A 20,159-nucleotide genomic window follows, 5' to 3' on the forward strand; every position below is an offset into this window, starting at 1 on the left:
AGAGTCAAATCTACTCACCTGGATGTATTAATTGTGAACTATCTCCTTTGATATATGGATCTGTTCAGGGCTTAACTTTCAGTTTCTAGTGAAACATATCCTGAACATTTTGACTTAGTATGGTGTGAGTAGTATTGCTTCAAAATAGCAACTAACCCATTCAAGAGTGGGAAAGTAGATCTGCCTGTTCTACACAAAAGGTTTGGACTCCATTTTAGTCAATCCTTTCCAGGCTCTATCCAGATATCTATACTTCTAGACTAAACTACACATCCTGGTAAATGTGCTTTTAATACCTGGATGTTTTGGCAATATATGAATCAACTCTCTAGGCGTAACTCAGGGAAATTACGTGCTGCAGGATTAAAACATTTTTTGCACTGCAAATGCCCTGAATTGTCATGTGCACCCCTCGAGATCTGCTTAAAACACTGCACAGTATTAAAAGGAGTCTGTGACCACACATTTACAAGATGGTTATGGGACCTGTGCATAGAAATGGCAACTCTGACACTGATTCTGAGTTGAAGCATAATTGGCAGATTACTTGTGCCAGTTTTTTGCTTGATTATGTGTCTATCTATATAAAAAAATACATTTTAATCATGTTTATAATTTCCATAAATTTCTATTTTCACAACATTGAAAAATAAAAGGTATAAAGTCTTGTTCATTTCTTAGATTTTATACCCCTTGATTCCAATTGAAAAACGATTTTTAAAATCAATTTATCACAAAAGGTTTCTGCTATGACGTATAGAATATCAACGTGTTAATATCAGAAGGATAATACATGTATATACATCCTGTTTGAAAGACTGTTTACTGCCCTTTTAGCAATGTCAGTGGTGTGAAACCCAGAGTTTTCTCCATGTAACTGCACTATCGTGCTTACAGAGAAGAAACAATAGACCTGGAGCCAGAGAGGATGAGTCATTTTATTTGTGTTATTATCTACCGGTCAGAGTTCCAGCTCAGTAAAGGCTACTACTGAGAAGAGCTTTGAATGCAATCAAACACAACCATGACAGCTATATCAGTTGTTTACCTCACCTCTATGAAAAAGTGTTAAAAGATCAATTGCATCACCAAAGGTGAGCATTTGATAGCAGAGATGTCATCAAAATAGTCAATTTACGTATTGATTTCAAGACTGCTAGTCCAGATAGCATTTTTCTTCCTCTCCATGAAATATTTGGCTTCCAAAGGCTTCAATGACACATTTGTGTTGGAACAGCAACAGATGCCAACTTAAGAGCCATAAATCAAGCTGGAGGCGAGGATAAGCTTCTGAAGCTTAATCATGGTTTCGACTCACAGTGCCGACTCAGATACCCATGTGCTAGTGCGCTCAGTGCTGCCTTTCCATACTTATTTTCGAAAACTGCACAAGTGTCTTGGCTTTATTTAAAGTTTGGTGGGGAGTGCACTACCTGAAATTTTGCAGATGTCCCATCTGCCATATTATGAGCAATATATTCAATAGCATTGACATGGCGGACGTGGCATTCGGCACATTTCTGATGACTTCCTGTCCACCAAACTCCAAATATGGCCCTCTACTTTTTTTTTACATATATGTCCTTTATTTAATCCCTGGAGGGTTTCGATCTCAACAACTCATAAGACTTGCATTCTTATGTCCCTCATAAAAATGTATTAGAAAAAATAGTAGATACTTCCTGGAAATTGCTTTGGTTGTACTTGGGGATTCCAAATGTTTTGACACAATGGATTTTGGGTTATGCAGTGCAGAGCTGCTAAAAAATGACAGGAAACTTCATACATGATCTTACCAGGATCAATGACCTATGGTTAAAATTAACCAGTAATTGTTTACAAAATGACCAGCATTTGATTACTGATTTAAATCTACTGGTATGTCTCTAACCACCTAGCTCCACATAATCAAGGGATAGAGCTTACTCCATAGATACTAAAATCAGATTGTGTCCTGGAGTAATTTCTCACATTCAGGTTCCCTGATATGTATTCATATGACAAATAGGATTGTCTGTTGTGTTCTCTCCCTTTTCTCCCCTTTTATGATTTTCTATTTACCAGCAATTTCTTTTTCAAAGGATTGTTTTTTAATGGTTAATTTGTATGCTATGTGGTGCCAATGTATATGCTTTTTGCACTTGTAATGTACTGTTTTAACCTTGTGGAAATACTCATAAAATGTTTTTAACAAAAAAATAAAGAGGAATTATATAATTCAACGTTTGGTTCCGAAATATGCATTTCTAATATATGGGCTAAATTGATGCAAACTATACACCATTGTGTAATGGTAGCTTGTGTCTCCAAGGGATTTTCTTTCTCACTATATACTAGTACTCTAAACCCCTGGGCGTAAAGGGGTCTCTCTCTATTTTTTAACTAACTACTTAACCACTCTAACCGACGATGACATATAATTAGCCTTAGGCAGGCTCTTTTTAACCAATTCAGAGCATCTGTATTAGTTTCATAATCACAGTTTGTTCATTTGTATAAAAATCTTAATACTTATTTTATTTTATTTATTTATTCAAAGTTTTATATAGCGCGAACAAGATCTTTGCAGATATCAGAGCGCTTTACAGAAACAAGGGGTAGGGGCAACATGAGGGTGATTAAACCAACTATTGGGTACAATATAGTAGTCGATAGTGAGTGAGTAGCAAAATAGGATAGCAAACATGTAGCAAACATGTAACAATATAATACCAATAAACGATCAGGTAACCAATAATACACAAACGGTGCAAAGTCTTTGATCCAGCAATAATAGAGTTCAGGTGAACTTGGCCATAAGGATGGCTTTGACCTCCTTCCTAAAAAATGCAGTGGAGGAGATAAGTCTTGTTTCAGGAGGGAGTGCATTCCAGAACCTGGGTGCCATTCCTGAGAAGGAGCGTTTGTATGTTTTTTCCTTCCGGAGGTTTCAGGAGGAGATTTTTTGTGCTTCTATTGGATCTCGAGCCTCCAGATATAGTCAGCTTTTGAGTGAGGTAGTTGGGTGACTTGTGGTGTACGGCCGAGTGTGTCATACAGGCAATTTTCAGCTGTATTTTGGCTTCAACAGGCAGCCAGTTCAGGGATCTCAAGTCAGGGGATATATGCGAATGTTTTCTTGAACCAGTGATGAGTCTCGCGGCAGCGTTCAAGGAGGCTCTTAGGGGAGGGGTTGTTGAAAGGGGGAGTCCGCTGAGGGCCACGATTCCGTAGTCTATGCGAGAGATGACTAGGGCTTGTACAGCAGTTTGGAAGTCCTTAGCTGGGAAGAAGGGTTTAAGTTTCCTCAGAGTGTTGATTTGGAAATTAGCTCCTTTAGTTGCTTTGCTAATGTGCTGCTGCATATTGAGGTTGGCGTCAAGTGTGATGCCTAAGGATTTCGCGGATTCCACAATAGTGGGTTGGACATTGAGGGCAGTTAGGTGATTGAGCCAGGTTTGGGTGATGGCGATTTTCGCAGGAGGTGAGATCAGAAGGAACTCAGTCTTCAGAGCGTTTAGTTTGAGGTGATTATCGGCCAACCATGATTGTGTGTTTCTGAGTGTGGAATTCAGAAGCTTGATCTCTTCCGGGGATTGTAGTTTGAGGTACAGTTGAGTGTCATCGGCATACATATGGAAGTGTACACTAGATGCTTGCAGCACGGTGGTGAGTACTTTGGATAGAAATGCTCCTGGCACTTGCAGCTTCCAGAAAGTTTGTGCAAAACGTCACTGCAAATGTAACAGCAACATTTATGAGGGAGTCCATGAGAAAGAAAACACAATCAAACAATTTGATTTCAGTGGGAATGAAAATAAATTACTCAAACAAAGCACCCACTGAAAAGATGTGTTTCTGCAAGTGTTTCAGAGCTAAATGCCAATTTGAACATTGTGCATTTTAACACAACATGCTTCACTGATATTCACTTTAAAAAGCTCAGAAGGATGGAAGGTTGCATCATACATTAGTGAGATGTGGGTAACTCTGCCTTTCAGGTGTGTAGGCCTGTCATGAAAGTTTCCATTTGTAATATAAAACACCTCAATGTTTGTGTTAATATATTCATGCTGTTTTATTGTAATTCGACCAATAGGTATTTATATGAACCTCAGGCTCAGCCTCTTCGATGAATTGGACATAAAAAGGGATATTCAGAAAGGCAAACATTTACATGAGTATATCCACACATGTAAATATACTCTTTACACTGTTGATGAGCTTTACTACTTCTGGCTATTTGCAAGTGTAAAGTTACTTAAAAGTGTAGACTTTCATGACCCACCCCGAATTCAGATTTTCAATATACTTATAATGTATGTATACTTAATGCCATATCAGGTGTGATGCCCATACCCACCTGAATGTTGTTTTCTGGCTGACTGTTTGTGTGGAACGGTCATTATATTGTTCCTGTGTCAAGCTTATGGAAGTGGTCTGATAATGCCTTTTTGGAAATGATTTGAGACTGCTTTGTAGTAGATGTCTTTATCAGGAGCCGCAGCTGTTTCTTGCTGCCTCCCATCCCAACCCAGTTCCAGTCAGAGCACATGAGATATGTGGCAAAGGCTTTCTGGGTTGCTCATCTCACACCTATTATTGACAGTTTTAGGTCATTTCCAAAACGTTTCTCTGGGAAGCAAAGGATTCATGCATGTTAGGGGTGAACACTCGCCTTTTTGGGAATTTTCCAATCCTCATAACATTATATTTGAAAAGCTGGTGCTGTAAACAGATATCACTTCATTTTTTCACATTAACAATTTCTCCTCATTTTTTTCCCCCCAATGATTCACAATCATGCTTTTTGCTTCACCAAGACCATAAACTTTCCCCACTTAGAAACTATATCATAAATTTTAGGCTTTTCCACAAAAGAAGTCTTGGTTGCATTCACCATTCAGTAATGTATTTCTTACGTTTTCAACTGTTTCCCCACTTGAAGTGCTGAACGTCTGCTGTGTATCTCATTGTATAGTTATTTGTACTGATTATTAAAATGTTAAATGACAATCCAAGCACTCCCAACAAGGATGATGTTTCACAGTTACCCACTATCTTTATTGAGCTGCTTATGAATCTGTGGGTGTAACACCTGCCAGAGATTTTTATGACTATAAAGCTCCTCTAAGCTCTACTAACCAGATGCACAGTACAGTGTGAAAGAAATGGATGCCCTATATTGCAACCACCAATGTTTATTTTCATGTCACTCACAACTGAGATTAAGATAGATTCTTCAGCGTCAGCAGGGGAAAGACTGCTCTAAGATATTGAAAATAATTGAAGGATTTCACCAAAGTCTGCATGCCAGGTTCTGAGCAGAGGGATCCACCGAACATCCCTTTAATCCTTGAATTCTTATTAAAACTTACAATCATGCAGTAGGAAACAGAAACAACAGGCGAAAGAGTAAAAGAGAAATATTGGAGTGGAATATCCCATGAAAATTAAGCTTGGCCTATGAAAATGATTTAGTACATTTGTACAAGAATCTTGCTTAGACTCAGCTTTAAACCAGCGAATGTGTCTTTTTCACATACTTATGCTATATATATATATATATATATATATATATGTATATATATATATATATATATATATATATATATATATATATATATATATATATATATATATATATATATATATATATATATATGTACAAAAGAAGGTTGCCCTCTGTGGAAAGGTCGCACCCGGGGAGCTTGAACCTCCTTCGTGAGGACAGCCGTTGAGCCAGTCTCCCCCTCCAAACAAGCGCCAAACATGTTTCGGACAGCAAAGTCCTTGATCACTGGATCCACTTGGTTAAAGAACTACTCAGTCTTGGTGTGGCTATATTTTTGGAACTACCTGTACCAGCATGCCACGATGTAACACGCCCAGTGGGGCGGGGACTGACATTCAAATAAAAGTGATTTGTTCTTACATTGCTGTTTCCTGCCATCATGTAGCCAGTGAACAAGGGCTTCAATCAGCTCGAAACGCGTATGGCATTTGAGAAGGGTGCAGGCTGCTAATCCTACTTTCGCCTGTGAAGTGGTGTGCTTTAACCCCGACGTGTGCAGCATCTGTCAAGGGCAACCTGGTGTACTGTATATATATACACACACACACACACACACATATTTTACATTTTAAAAGAAAGAGAGAAAATGAAATTGATCGTACTGTTTATTGTAATGATTGGTACCCATCCCTTTCATACCGTTTTAATTTTAGGGAGTTTTTGAAATGCCATAATTTGTATATTTTAAGCTTGTATTCTATTTGTTTCTACTGCATCTGTCAATTTGAATAAAGACTTATTTGATTTTATTTAAAAAACTATATATTTATATATTCAACTCAGGCATGAGTAGGTAACAGACTTCAAGGACCACAGGACTAGCTATAAGAAGCTGTACACAAACTAAATACCAAGTACTCTCCATTGCTAAAGCAGTATTAGAAGAGGTTGAATAGTACATATCAGTTTTATCAGCAAAGGTCACTATTATATGCATCCATCCAGCCTGGATACCAGGTGTTGACCCCAGGGCACCAAGAAGACCAACTGAACCAGAGCTGAGAAAGCAAAAGGTAACAGAGGAGCCGTTACAAAAAAAGCCGATAACCTGCGAGGGAATCAGGGGATAGTCCTAAATGTGAGGTAGCCGAAAAAAGACGAAAACAACAGAAGTGGCTGAAAGCAATATTTGGCTTCAATTTACAAATAAGGAGAGAGGCACAACAAGCAAACAACGTGATGCCATGCTTGTACTCAATGTTTTAGCCTTTAGTGCTTACTCTGCCTAATCTTACTCAGATGTGCACCCTTAACCAGGAAATGAGTACCTAAATTCAATAGTTAGGTCTAGTGTATGAGTGTTTTCCTTTTCCATAGGCCTGCTCCCCAGAGGCCCTCCAGACCTACACATAATCCCATATCTAAACAGTGTGTAAATTCTGGGAGTACCAGACCCTCTATCCTGAAGCTTGAACCTCCCAGGGAACAGGAGCCAGGACCTTGTTTCAAAGAAAAGTGGTTGTGATATTTCTGGACCAGGTGAGGGTTATATAAAATGTCAGCTGGTTCCTAAGACCATTATGAGATATGATGCTCTTTCCAGGCCACAAAATCAAGTCTCAGATCACTCACTCACCCTGGTCCTGAAGAAAGCCCATCTGACGTATAGAGGCAAATCAAGGGCTGAAACATGTTGACCATTTTAAAGGACTTTTAAAAGTGCGGGAGAGCCATACCCAATCTCAGAACGCACATAACTCTATCTTTTAACCCATATCTCAAATCCAGACTTATTAAATCGATTCCTGGCTGTACAAGTATTTTTTAAAACCATACCTGACCCCTAAAAATCAATGATCACTACTGCACTAACCAGGGGTTCACCTCCAGGTGGAGGAAGCATGAGCACTAACCCCATGATGATGCTGTCACATGAGTAAGAGGCGGAGAATCAAGATATACCGCCAAACCCATCTTTTACACGTGATTGAGGGTTTTTTATTGGGACATTGAACACGAGGAACAGCTAACCCAGGTTATGCAGGACAAGTAATCCATTCCCCACTTGATTTTGTGACTTAGACTAAGGAAGCTGAATGGATCACAGTTTCTTCTTTCTCCCTCTTCTTTGATTATTTGCCCTTTCCAGGCCACCAATTATTGCGAAGGACTCCATTTCGTCCTGCATCAATAATTGCCTCTATTTTGTACTCAGAAGAGCCATCCACTATCATGGTAGAAGATGTGCCCAAAGAATTAGTGATAGGTTTCTTGATCCGAGATACATGAATGGTTGGGCAGAAGTGCAATTGTGAAGCGAGTACAAGATGATTGGTTAATATGCCCCCCTACCCCATAACATTATAGGAACCTACAAAGCAGCATGTAAACTTGGGATGGGACCCAAGGCTGGTAAGACTACTAGACAACCAAACTCTTTGCCCCTTTCGGCATGATCGTGCTAGACTCCTATGGCAATCAGCAAAACATGTATATACATTTATTTTTTATTTTATGACGTCTCAAACTGCAATACATGATTGTAAGCAGCTTTCTGGATGGTCTTAATACATTGTTGTAGGTCTGTGACAGAAGGGCTGTCAAAGGCAGTGATCCTGGCAGGATACATTTGTGGATGGAACCCATACAAACTTTAGAAAGGTGATCTTTCCAAAGATTATTGTAATGAATGAGGTATTGTGAGCAAACTCGCCTAGTACAATCTGTCAGTTCCAGGCATTCTGATTGCTCATCAGGAAACATCTGTGATATTTTCTTATAGACTGGTTCAAGCGGAACATGCCTCTGTAGTTTTCGGCTTCTGGAAGGCAGGTTCTTGTTTTCACACCATTCTTGGTTAATCAGATGAAGGGTTGAATAATGGTAGAGAAAAACTACATGAATCACTGACATGACTGTGCAGGCATCCAAAGAGTGCCTGTTTCTCTGCAGGCATCATTATTATGCAAAGTTGTACCATCAATTCCCTCAACTACTGCTTGGTTTTCCTTTGTGCTACTTTGAATTTGCTTGTCATGCTAGAATTTGTTATCAATAAAGAACCCTGAAATCTAAGAGGCTGCCAAGGTGAAGAAGGTGAGTGTGCCTCTAGAAGTGGTCAGTTAATACTTGCATATAATAATGAGACTTTATTGTACTCAACCAGAGAAATCCCCTTGCTCTCTGCCTTTTCCTTTGTCTAAGAGCATATGAGCCTTTCCAAAATTAAGCCAATTTCTTTGAGTTCTCCACTAGATGCTCTGTGATATGAAGGGCATTAAAATGAGACTTCTTCCAATTTCCTGGTTCCCAAGGAACTTTGTAATGTTTCTTTAACTTCTGTGATGTTTTCTTTTATTGCAAAGAGCTTTAGTTACTCCCATTCTGAAAAATGTACAGATGATCCCAATATCATGGATAACTTCAGGCTGGTTTCTCTATTTCTTTCCCATCAAAAAACAATGAAAGCCTTGTGAACTCCCGGCTCTTAGAGTATGCAGAAACCTCCAAAGCCAGAGACACATAAACAGTACCAGATTCCAGTGACATATGGATGATGTTATACAAAGCAGGTGAAGCCAGAATGGTCCTATTAGCCTGCAGCATTTGACATTGCCTCCCATGCCATCCTACTGAATTATCTTGCTGCCACTGGTATAAAAGATCTCACAAATAACTGCCAATCACCCTTCCCTGGAATGCCTCTCTGAACCAGTCTGCTTAAGTTACTTTCCACTTAGACTTCACACACATTCTCTGCTGGTAACCACAGTGGATGGCTTGAAGTCAGACTCTATTTAACATCTATTTGGACTCCTCTGGCTATCATACACATATAAACAAACTGCATACCAGTTGGAGACCCCAGGATGCCAAGAAGATCAACTCTACTGGAGCTGAAAAAGCAAGGCGTGAGTAGACTTCTGAAAGTACAATGAAAAGCCCAACACAAACTGAGAGGGGAACCGGGGAAAGCCCCGAACTTGGAGAACCAAAACGGGCATAAACAGTGTTAACGGGGGATAATAAAGTTGGTGAATTAGACCAAAGTGGAGAGACACAGAAATTAAACAACTGGACATCTACTTCGAGCTATTTTTGGCTTAAATACAGCCGCGGACGTTAGTAGGTGTACCTGCAGAGCTGTGACGTGGGGAGGGGCAGGTTGGGGAGTAGTAATGTATGGATTATGGACTTTGACAGGTAAGTAAACATATAAATAAATACAACGAATTTCGTTGCGCGCACTGCATCGCATTTGGTGATGCAGTGCACACAACAAAATTCGTTTTATTTATTTATATGTTTACTTACCTGTTAAAGTCCGTAATCCATACATTACTACCCCCCACCCTGCCCCTCCCGCTTCCCATGTCACCGCCCTGCAGGTACACCTACTACCGGCTGCGGCTGCTTAAATACAGTCTATGCTCAGACTCCCCAAAAGCGCACCCATTACCATAATTTGACTATTAAGGCAAATCTGAATTGTGCAGACTAGTGTTTGTGTGCTTTCAGTTTCCATAGCCTGTTTCCAGAGTTTCCAAGTCTTCTGAGACTTAATCTGTAAACACTTAATCCTGAGTCTATGCTGAGGGTACACCCAAATACTGCAGCTGAGCCTATATGGTTATTCAACATGATTAATCAAAAATGGTAACTGGGATATTGGTGAATAAATGTTCTCAATATGAAAGATCCAGATGTGGCTTCCTTAAAGGTAAACATGCCACTGAAAGGTTGCATGCTCTAGGAACAGTAATTCAAGTGAAAGATAGTAACATTCCCTTGCATCTTTTATGACTTGTGTTGATGCTTGAGCTTTGAAATTGTGATCCTCATTAATGGGAAACACAGTACTGACAGTCTGGCATTTCCATACTGATAGTTGGGGGTAATGTAGTGTTGGGATGATAGAACATACTCTTTCTACCCCTCCTCTGTCCCCTACTTACCATCACTATCTTCCCCACTCCCCTTCCCACCTACCACTACTCTGAGACCTGACATTCCTTAGCTACATGAAATGTATTGGGGTAGCTACTGTGTTATTCAAATAGGTGTTTCATCAGTGTTAATCACACTGCACTTTGACTGTTGCAGTGTCATTTCACTGGGACGGTTAACTCCCGCTCGACCCCAGGTTTGTATCGAGGATAGGTCATATATTTATACTATTATAAACCCTACTGATTTCTGGCACTGCTTGCATCTGCCTAATTGGTCAAATTTACACTAACCTTTTACTTACTATCATATGGAAATAAAAAGCCAATCTTATCTTATCGAACCAGGAGGAGGAAATGCGGTGTCTTCCCTAACCAGGTTTAAAAATGTGACCAGGAGGTTGCAGGTGGGCCTTCACATTATCATGAATTTTCTGTCTTATCTGAGTAGCATTCACAGATTTAATATTTTTCCTTCCCATTACCTTTTCTGCCCACTAATTCTGTCCCATACATCAGCATTCACTTTAAGAAGTTATCATTTGAATGTTTTACTATAAATCTTTGCCTTGAAACTCGAGCCTGCCTGAACATCTCCAAACATTTTGTGGTGGTTCATGTCTATGTTGAAAGCAGACTTTCCTTGTGAATGCACACTGATTGACCTGAACATCCCAGAGAGGCTTACCTTTTAAAAAGGTGTTCTCACTTCTTGGTATTATTAGATGTACTCATGCAGAGTAATTTAAAGGTTGTTGAGTCAATCAGCCTTCTCATGTGGGAGTTGTTAAAAGAAGAGTACATGATCAAATTTCACAGGCTCATCAGAGAGCGTACCTCTCTTTCAAGCAACTTAGAAGGATCTATTCAGGGCTCCAGATAAGGTTTTGAACCAGGAAGTTGTAGTAGTTAAAAGATTGTGTGTAACTGGTCACTGCTGATGATACAGATCACAACATATGACTAGGGGAGGGGATAACTAGATAGTTCTCTGCAAATGGGCATGTATTGGTGAGTGTTTTATCCTTTTCAGACTTAGGGGTCATCTTTGACTGAGCATGTTCTTGCTCCCCCCTTTTGTCGAACAAGAAATTCTTCATGATGAGGATAGATGGGGGGGTTAGTGGCTTTGCTTTGAGATTGGGCAAGAAGACCCCAGAGGCAATGCTTAAATTGTATCAGGCTAAGTGTGTCTCAATTGCAATATATGGGGGATGTAAGGGGATACCTGTGAGTTGCCTCACTACAAACTATCAAATAATTTTTTTGGAGAAGATTGTTGGATGTCCCTCAGTACAAATCCCTGTCCTCCACAAAGAACTGGGTCTCCTTTATGTGGGTGATGTAATTGGCTCACACCACCAATTAAGTTGTTTAATACCTGGACTAGTCCAGAGTTGAAGTTGAATCAGCCAATCTTGAAAGGCTGCCTTTCCCTCAATAAATGGTACTTAATACCGTGGTTGAGGTCTGTGAGTAATTGCCATTTGGATTTGGGAAAAGTAAGCTTTTTAAGAAGTCAGAGAAGATTGGGAATGCTGATCTTCCATGGAGGCACACCAATTGCCTCAGGTGGAGATGTACATCAAGGGAACAGAAAGAGCTAGCCAAACCATTGGTCAGACAAATTTCTTTAACCATATCTTAATGGTCCCAAATGTGCATCACTGGATTTTATTGACTTGTTTTGGACTTAATATGCTGCATCGTCTTCTGCGGTGGATAATGCAGCAGATCCTAATTACTTATCTGGCTTTCATGACTATGATGGCTTCTCTCCCCAAGACACATTGCAGTTTATTATGTTTTGCAGTCATTACAAACAACCTAGACTCTAAATTGTAGTGCTCCTGTTGAGAAGGTTGAATTTTAAGATCCCCTTGATGTATCTGCAATTATTAACTGATGTTCAAGTCTGTCTTTCCGTGGTCAGCTTTCTAGCAGCTAGTGCTAAATTAAGCAAATAACTGATCAGAAGATCTTCAAATTCTTTTTCTGAATTGTAATTGTTCTATACAATTGTGATGTACTGTTAGCTGTAATGTCATTTTTATCACAGAATTTTAGCTAATGTTATATTTTTTACTGTTTTATGTATTTGTATTTTTATGGTTATTAATTTTTCTAATGGAATAAAAGAAAGAAGGAAAGACTAGGTGAGGAAAAGCTTGTGAAGCCAACTTTCTAGCTCGGAAGGATCATGCTTACTTTTGCTGGGGCTGCTGACTCCCACTCAACCCTAGAACTGCAGTATTTTCCGAACTATAGGGAGTGAAACAGGTCGGTAGGCTGGATATTTTAGTCTAGAGCCACATTCAAGTAATTGACATATTATTAAACACAGGTGGATCTGACGTGCTTCTCATTTCCAAACAAAAGCAAAGTAGTCTTTGTAGATGGAGTTAGGCACTAAGTACAATTAAGTTTTTTGCACCAAGAAGAAAAGGAGACAAATTATTTTGGGCTAGGAGCCATTATCCTTGACAACAAAGAGCCAGATGCATTAAATACAGGTCATAAAAACTGGTTACAATTTGCAACCAATATTTTTTGTGGTCATTATACAAATGTATGAGTGAACTATGTAGTATAGATTATTCGCAAAATTCTGATTCAGAGAGGGTCGTGAGCCAACCTACCTTATGAATATTAATGAGATAGATCGCAAATCATAACTCATTTTAATTGGTAACCATCACAGAGATGGTGGTCTGCTGGAGTTAGCAGACAACAGACACCGTGTTAGTGACTGCCTTTGAGTAAAGTGAACTTTTTTTTATATGCAGCCCCTTTTCCTTATAAAAACAATTGCTTCCATTTTAAGAAAGTTTTTAAATTTTAAGTTGCCAGTGGTTTCCTGGATCATCAAACTTTTTTTTTACATTTAGAAAGGAAAAATGGCTCAGGTGGATCCCTTCCCTTTTGCAAATGGGTTATCACCCTAACTTTGGAATCAGTAACTTTCCAATGTTTTTGTTGCAAAACATTGACACATTACATGCCCATTCAAGTTTAGAAGGAACACCTTCAAGAAACCCCTTACAAATAACGGTTTAGTGTGGGGTCGCAATCCAATTTTTGGAGTTTGTAAAAGTGAGAAATTAGATTAATATGTGGGATAGATGACTGTCAACTATAATGAACAATCACAAGCCTCATCAGGGTGAACCCTTAAAGTCACTAAATTAACCCAAGCTCAATCCCCCAGTATCTATGGCACACAGTGGACAGACTTAAATTAGAGCAATGTTTAAATAATGTATGCAGTACTAAAACAGTAATAAAGTCAAAACTCAAAACAATAAAAATCCCTAAACTAAATAGAAAAAAAGTAGTACATTTTAATAAACAAAATTACACCAAAATGACAAATCAGCAATATGGGATACCGGAGATGTGAATTTATAAAGGTTTTAGTAGAAAGAGCATATAACAGCCCTACAACAGTAGACAGGACTAGAGATCTATTGTGAAATTACAATGGGCTTCCATCCAGCTCTATGCCTACCTTTGGTTGGCTTTATTAACATTCTTATTTGATTACTTCTTATTTGATTGTTTCCTATTCTCTTCTTACGTTTTTCCTTCTCATGGATCATAGCCTCTTTATGATTCATCTGCTTGACTGATTTGCATCCTTCCACTGCTCAAGTTTAGGTAACTACTTTTTTAATTTTCATTCTTCACTCCACAAGACTGCATGTGTTTTCTACCTATCTTCCTCATGTACTTATTCCCCATTCCCAAATACTCAGTCCTTCAATCCTTTGCTGTTTTTCTCCGCACCCTTTCCACCTTATCTGTAAAGGCACAGCAATAATTATATTTTTGCTAGGAAATGCCCAAAGTGCAGACTTATATTTTATGCCCTGTATTTCAAGTATTGAACGAAAATATAAGCTTTGGCACACAAAGGATCTTATGGCATTTTTGGAAGGGCCATCTGCTACACTCAGCTTGTGTCCGAGGCAGAAAGTGTGCTTAGCATGGCACTTCTCCAGGAGGGCCAAATATCTGCTTTCTGGGCTACTAGAGAGGACCAAATGGCTGAATCATGTTCTGACACTTCTATATTATTTTTCAATTATATTTAAAGTTTCCTTAGTGAAAAGTATTTGAACAATGAGGTAGAGTTTTATAAATATTGAAAACATTGAATTCAACGTACAATTTTAACATACATGATTGCTTTTCCTCTAGTATTTTGAAATACTTTTTTATTTTACTCTTTTTAAACAATACTTTAAAGAAATATTTGGCATTGAATTAGATATTTAAGAACTATTATAAATAGTAGTATAATTATCTATCTAGCTAGTCCTTTTCCTGAGATACAGTATTAGGATTTTAAGATGTACACTGATTTTGTACACAGGACATCTAGGACTACCACAGTGAAAAATAGCTGAGGGTGCTACTAATCGTTGTAAGGACATATTAGCATTACATTTCTAACACGTCCTACTTTTTAATACACTGCATCCTGCCAGGTGGATTACAAGCCCTACATAGCATGGACCTATTCATATTTAAAATGGTGGTTTTGACCTGTGTAAAGAGTTTATTTTGACAGGTTGAACTGCAGGTTTTACATTGCTACTCTCAGGGTACACAGGGTAGGCCTGAAGCTGTGTTTGCACTGCCACTATAGTGGATGGCACAAAAGGTGCTGCAGTCCACTGGTGGCGTTTACCTTCCATGCCCTGGTCACACGTTTACCATATGCCAATTAGGAATATTCAAATTTGACCATGTTGAAAGTGGGAGCGCATCCACTTTACCATTGGTTAACAGGGTTAAAGTACACAGATTTATATAGCCAACAAAAATATAGGGGCCAGCAAAAGGCAAAAAGTATGAGTGTCCACTCATGCAAGGGTGATGAGATTGGTACATTAGAAAAAGTATTTTTTAGGTTGCAAAATCCAAACCGGGATGATTGTGACCAATAAAATGCTTTGTACTCATAGTCCAAAGTTCTCTAGAAGACATTAGTTCCAGACACAGCTTAATTGAATGCAAATTATTATTGTGTGTTCCTAAAAATATCAGTTGCTTCAGCTATACTCCTTACCAGTAATTGATCTTTCATACTTCTGATCCATATTCTATTCTAATATACTTTATCTAAATAGAAGTACATTTTAATATACATCTTATCTTCGTTAAGACTAAATACACACACCAACGGTGGACGTCTATGCCGCACCTAACACTCAATTCTAGATGGTAATGAATTGGTGCACTCCAACTCTAATATGAGCAGCTGTGTGATATGACTAAATAGCAGAGTAAGATTCAAAACAAGGATTGAGTGGTGCACTGAGAAGTATGTTAATAGAAAAATATTTTTTTTTAAATTTCACTCCAGCTCTCATTTAGCATCCCACAACAAAAACATAGATGGTGGGACGCTAATGGAGCACTGCGAGATGGATACTGGAATTGTTTTTGGACTCTACTCTTGGAGCCTATACGAGTTGGCCTAAAATCTTATGGATAATTGATTAATAGAAAGCCAGACATGATCTGATATACAATATTAATACCAACCTAAGGAGTGAATATTAATACAGAACAAGATCAATAAAGCCCTAAAGAAGTTCAATGTATACCGAACGAAACGCGTTGACTTTATATTTTGGTTGCTGGACCATATATATTTTAAAATAATAATGAAATAAAAGAAGATTTTTTTCTAACAACCATATCTTAGTTGTATTGTATTGTATATTGGATTTATATAGCGCTTATCACCCAGGGGTCTCTAAGCGCTTGCCTTGGGAACCCGTCCTGGCTTTTCCCTGTGAGATAGCCCCCACAGGGCATCCCCAAGGTGAAAGCCAGGCATCCCGCCGCGGGGGGGGGGGGGGGTTTGGGGGCGTTGTGGAGATTAAACAAGCTTAATGCCCAGAGTTGCAGAGTGTGAACCCTGGTCCCGGGTCTGACCTCTGCTTCAGGGTCTGCCTGCTCTAACCAGTGAGCCACACTTCTCCACTGTCGGAAATGTGAAAGAAAAAAACACAAAACGATTTTCAGGGAGACATAATACATAAGACATGGATGGCATAGATATTGTTACAAGTGAACGTCTCCTAAAATTACAAAAAAAATTGAAACAACGTAGATCAAAACTATATTCTTGATCTGCCTCTTCTCCCAAAAAGTTCGTTTTCATAATATACGAGATTACTCGTGTCATTTCTCTATTCTTAAATATCCGAGTAGTTTTTTGTCTTTTGCAGTAATCTGCCGTAAATATGTTTTCATGCATGGTTATTCACCCAAATCTATGCCGGTACCAGGAATACGTTTTGAAATACATCCAGTGTGAAAACTGTGCCAGGGACGGGCTGTCCAGTTCAGAGAGATAACCACGTTTTAATTAGGGAAACCTTAATTCAGTTTTGGAAGCCAGAACTGAGTGGCAATGTTTACCTGAAAGTGCCCAAAAGTGCACCAATCAGTCCAAAGTCTTCTGAATGTGCCCTGGGAAGAGTGGAACACATCTAAAAAAGTGTGTTTTACTCAAGTGAAAATCTGTACAGTTAAAAAAATAGTATTAACCCGCCATATTTTCACCATAGAGCAGGAATATTCCGTGCCCGTTAAGAAAAATCGAGTCACGTCTTGCCTTGTGTACCATATGTTCTGCATATGTTTTAACATGTACTTCCCCCAAATTACGCGGAAGCGAAAGTTACAAATTACGCACAGTGGGAACTTATTTATTGCTCAGTTTATACGTCTAAAACAATGCATTTATGCATCTCCTCAATGAAAGAATTTGATTTCCCCTGCTTGGTTTATTATTCTATAAGCGCAGGAAACGGGAAATGCAATTTGTCTCCATTAATGCCTCAGTTTATCGTTTTTCCCACACATCGACCTCCCGCAGAGGTCTGTTGTTGGCAGTAGTGATTACAGGGGTGGTTGGCAGTGTTTGGTGTAACAATCAGAGCCTTACCTGATTGCAGTTGTAGACGCTGTGCACATTAGGAACAGGACCAGCACCATGAGGACACCCGTCACCCCAGGAACTAAAACATAAATGCAAAGCAATTTAGACTCTATTAGCGAACCCCGCAGCGCGCCGGCGCGTTAGTCACCCCAGCAGCACCCCAGTGCGCCTCTGCTAAGAATTCATAGCACACGCTTTGCAGTGACAGCCCTGCCTGCTCTATGCAGTGTTTAATCCGAAATGAAATCTTAGATTCTCTGCTATATCTCCATGGTGACGCGTTCACAAGCAGCGCTTTCTCTCTCTCTCTTTATTTTTAACCTCTCCATGAACATTTAAGACAAACAAGTAAAGCAACAATTTCTGACAGTTGGCGCTTTGCAATATTCCCCCAAGTTATTACAATGAGGTGTCAAATCAGTGCTTAATTTGAGCCTGTGTTTTCCGGTGTTCGGCACCGGCACTTAATTGTCAACACCAGGGCTTGTGACAGTCTGCCACAAGGTGGCGCTGTCTGGCTCATTTAGAGAGGATCATCACAATAGTTAATTACTAATTCAATATACATGAACAATGACTATTACCTGCCCAAGCCATTCTTATAGCTTTGGGGCGCTGAAATAGTCTGAATTGTCACACTTTGAAGGCCTGTGTTGGTTAATAGAGGAGCGGTACAAAAGGGGGTGGTGATGGATGGAGCATCTGAACCAATCAAACACTCACACCCAGTCAAAAGATCTGGGTTTAATCCATCACCGTTCTTTAGACCACTCTGCCACCCCAGTTCAGACATGGCTATATGCAAATCAGTCTGACCCTGTGCCTCATGGGAACAGTCCAGCCCGAACTGCCAAGCCATGTCTTCCCTGGACCGGAAACAAGCTTCAGAGGACCGGTTTCTGGCGTTCCAGCCGTCTTCAGCCCGGCTTGCTTGAATCCAGTGGCAAAGTGAGCAAGGGGCTCACGTCTGAGCATACCCTGCCACACTTACGTGAAGACGGCTGGAATGCCAGAAACCGGTCCTCGGAAGCTTGTTTCCGGTCCAGGGAAGACATGGCTTGAAGTTTGGGCCGGACTGTTCCCACGAGGCACAGGGTCAGACTGATTTGCATATAGCCATGTCTGAACTGGGGTGGCAGAGTGGGCTAAAGAACGGTGATGGATTAAACCCAGATCTTTTGACTAGGTGTGAGTGTTTGATGGGTTCAGATGCTCCGTACATCACCACCCCCTTTTGTACCGCTTTTGGCCGCCATAAGTGTGGCAGGGTATGCTCAGACGTGAGTCCCTTGCTCACTTTGCCACTGGATTCAAGCAAGCCGGGCTGAAGACGGCTGGAATGCCAGAAACCGGTCCTCGGAAGCTTGTTTCCGGTCCAGGGAAGACATGGCTTGGCAGTTCGGGCCGGACTGTTCCCATGAGGCACAGGGTCAGACTGATTTGCATATAGCCATATCTGAACTGGGGTGGCAGAGTGGGCTAAAGAACGGTGATGGATTAAACCCAGATCATTTGACTGGGTGTGAGTGTTTGATTGGTTCAGATGCTCCGTCCATCACCACCCCCTTTTGTACCGGTTAATAGAGGAGCAGCATGGCAGGGGGCAATGTGTGGTGCAAGCTGCAGTGGCATCCTGGCAGAGCCCTGACATTTATGTGTTTACATATTAAGCACTGTGTCAAACCCGGGAAGTTGCTGTCTTTAGTGCAGCATGTGTCAAAGCACCCACTCCAGTTAAGGAAGCCCCTTACTACTGAAATGGACAGCAGCGGGGCCCATTTTCTCTGTTTTCATTAAGGTTAACCAAATTTGCAAAGTGATGGTCTTTCCATGCTTGCCTCTTCAATAGCACACACACACTGTTTTTGGAAGTGGAGTAATACACAATAATGGTGCTCTGAAAAGACTGCTCAATCAATCAATTAATCAATCAGTCGATTTGTAGAGAGCAGCTTGTCACCCGTGAGGGTATCTAGGCGCTAAGCTAAGGTCCGCATTTTGTTCACTACAGCTACAGGGAAGCACGTCAGAGGCAGTCCCCATTCGTCATCACCCCTCCATCTCCAAATTTCACATAAGAAAACAAAGACCTGTGCTTTCCAACCATGCAATTGTAACCTCTGCCAACTTCGGGCCTGATTATGAGTTTGGCAGTGCGCCACCAAAGCCGTGGTCAGTCCGCCCGCCAGATTGGGAGTATCCCCCTGTCTGATGGGTTTTGTTTTTGTCGTTCCCACAGCGGTGCCCTGAAAATGGGCACCACAGTGGAACACCAAAAACAGCTACCGCACGGCATGCACAGTAAAGTACATTCTGTGCAGGAACTGGTGTGCATGCACACGGGATGACACATGTTGTGCCCCCCTGTGGGCATCCACAGGGCCTGAGGCACCAGGGGGCCCGTTTCCTCTGCCACGGTTTTCATGGCTGTGGAACCACCATCAAAACCATGGCGGAGAGGAAACTTGCAATAGGCTTGGCGGTACTGCGGCGGTCCTGCCTAGCATATTTCTGGCTCCTGACAGCCACAACACTGCAAGGGAACGGAGGCTGAGGTGGGCCAATGGCAGTCCGACCGCACTTGTTGTAATTGGGCGTTTGGGAGACTGCTGCGCCCCTTGAGTCCTCAAGGCCTAAGTGGTAATATCAGCCAAAGAGCTGTTTTGCTCAATATATTATTGAATAGCAAAACTCAATGCTTTTGTTTAAATACAAAAATGAGAAATGCTACAGTACGTGATGTGAATTTGAAGGAAAT

The 20,159-nt window shown here is 40.4% G+C and overlaps 1 protein-coding gene across 1 annotated transcript in view; it reads right to left on the reverse strand.

The window, feature by feature from the left end:
- Nucleotides 1-20,159, reverse strand: part of NOX4 (NADPH oxidase 4) — a 727,367-nt gene that overhangs the window by 498,477 nt on the left and 208,731 nt on the right. The window contains exon 7 of the mRNA XM_086933983.1: nt 17,408-17,480. Coding sequence (XP_086790109.1) covers nt 17,408-17,480 — 73 coding nt within the window. The remainder of the gene's footprint in view (nt 1-17,407; nt 17,481-20,159) is intronic.

This window comes from Lissotriton vulgaris, chromosome 8, assembly GCF_964263255.1.
Source record: "Lissotriton vulgaris chromosome 8, aLisVul1.2, whole genome shotgun sequence".
NCBI lineage: Eukaryota > Metazoa > Chordata > Amphibia > Caudata > Salamandridae > Lissotriton > Lissotriton vulgaris.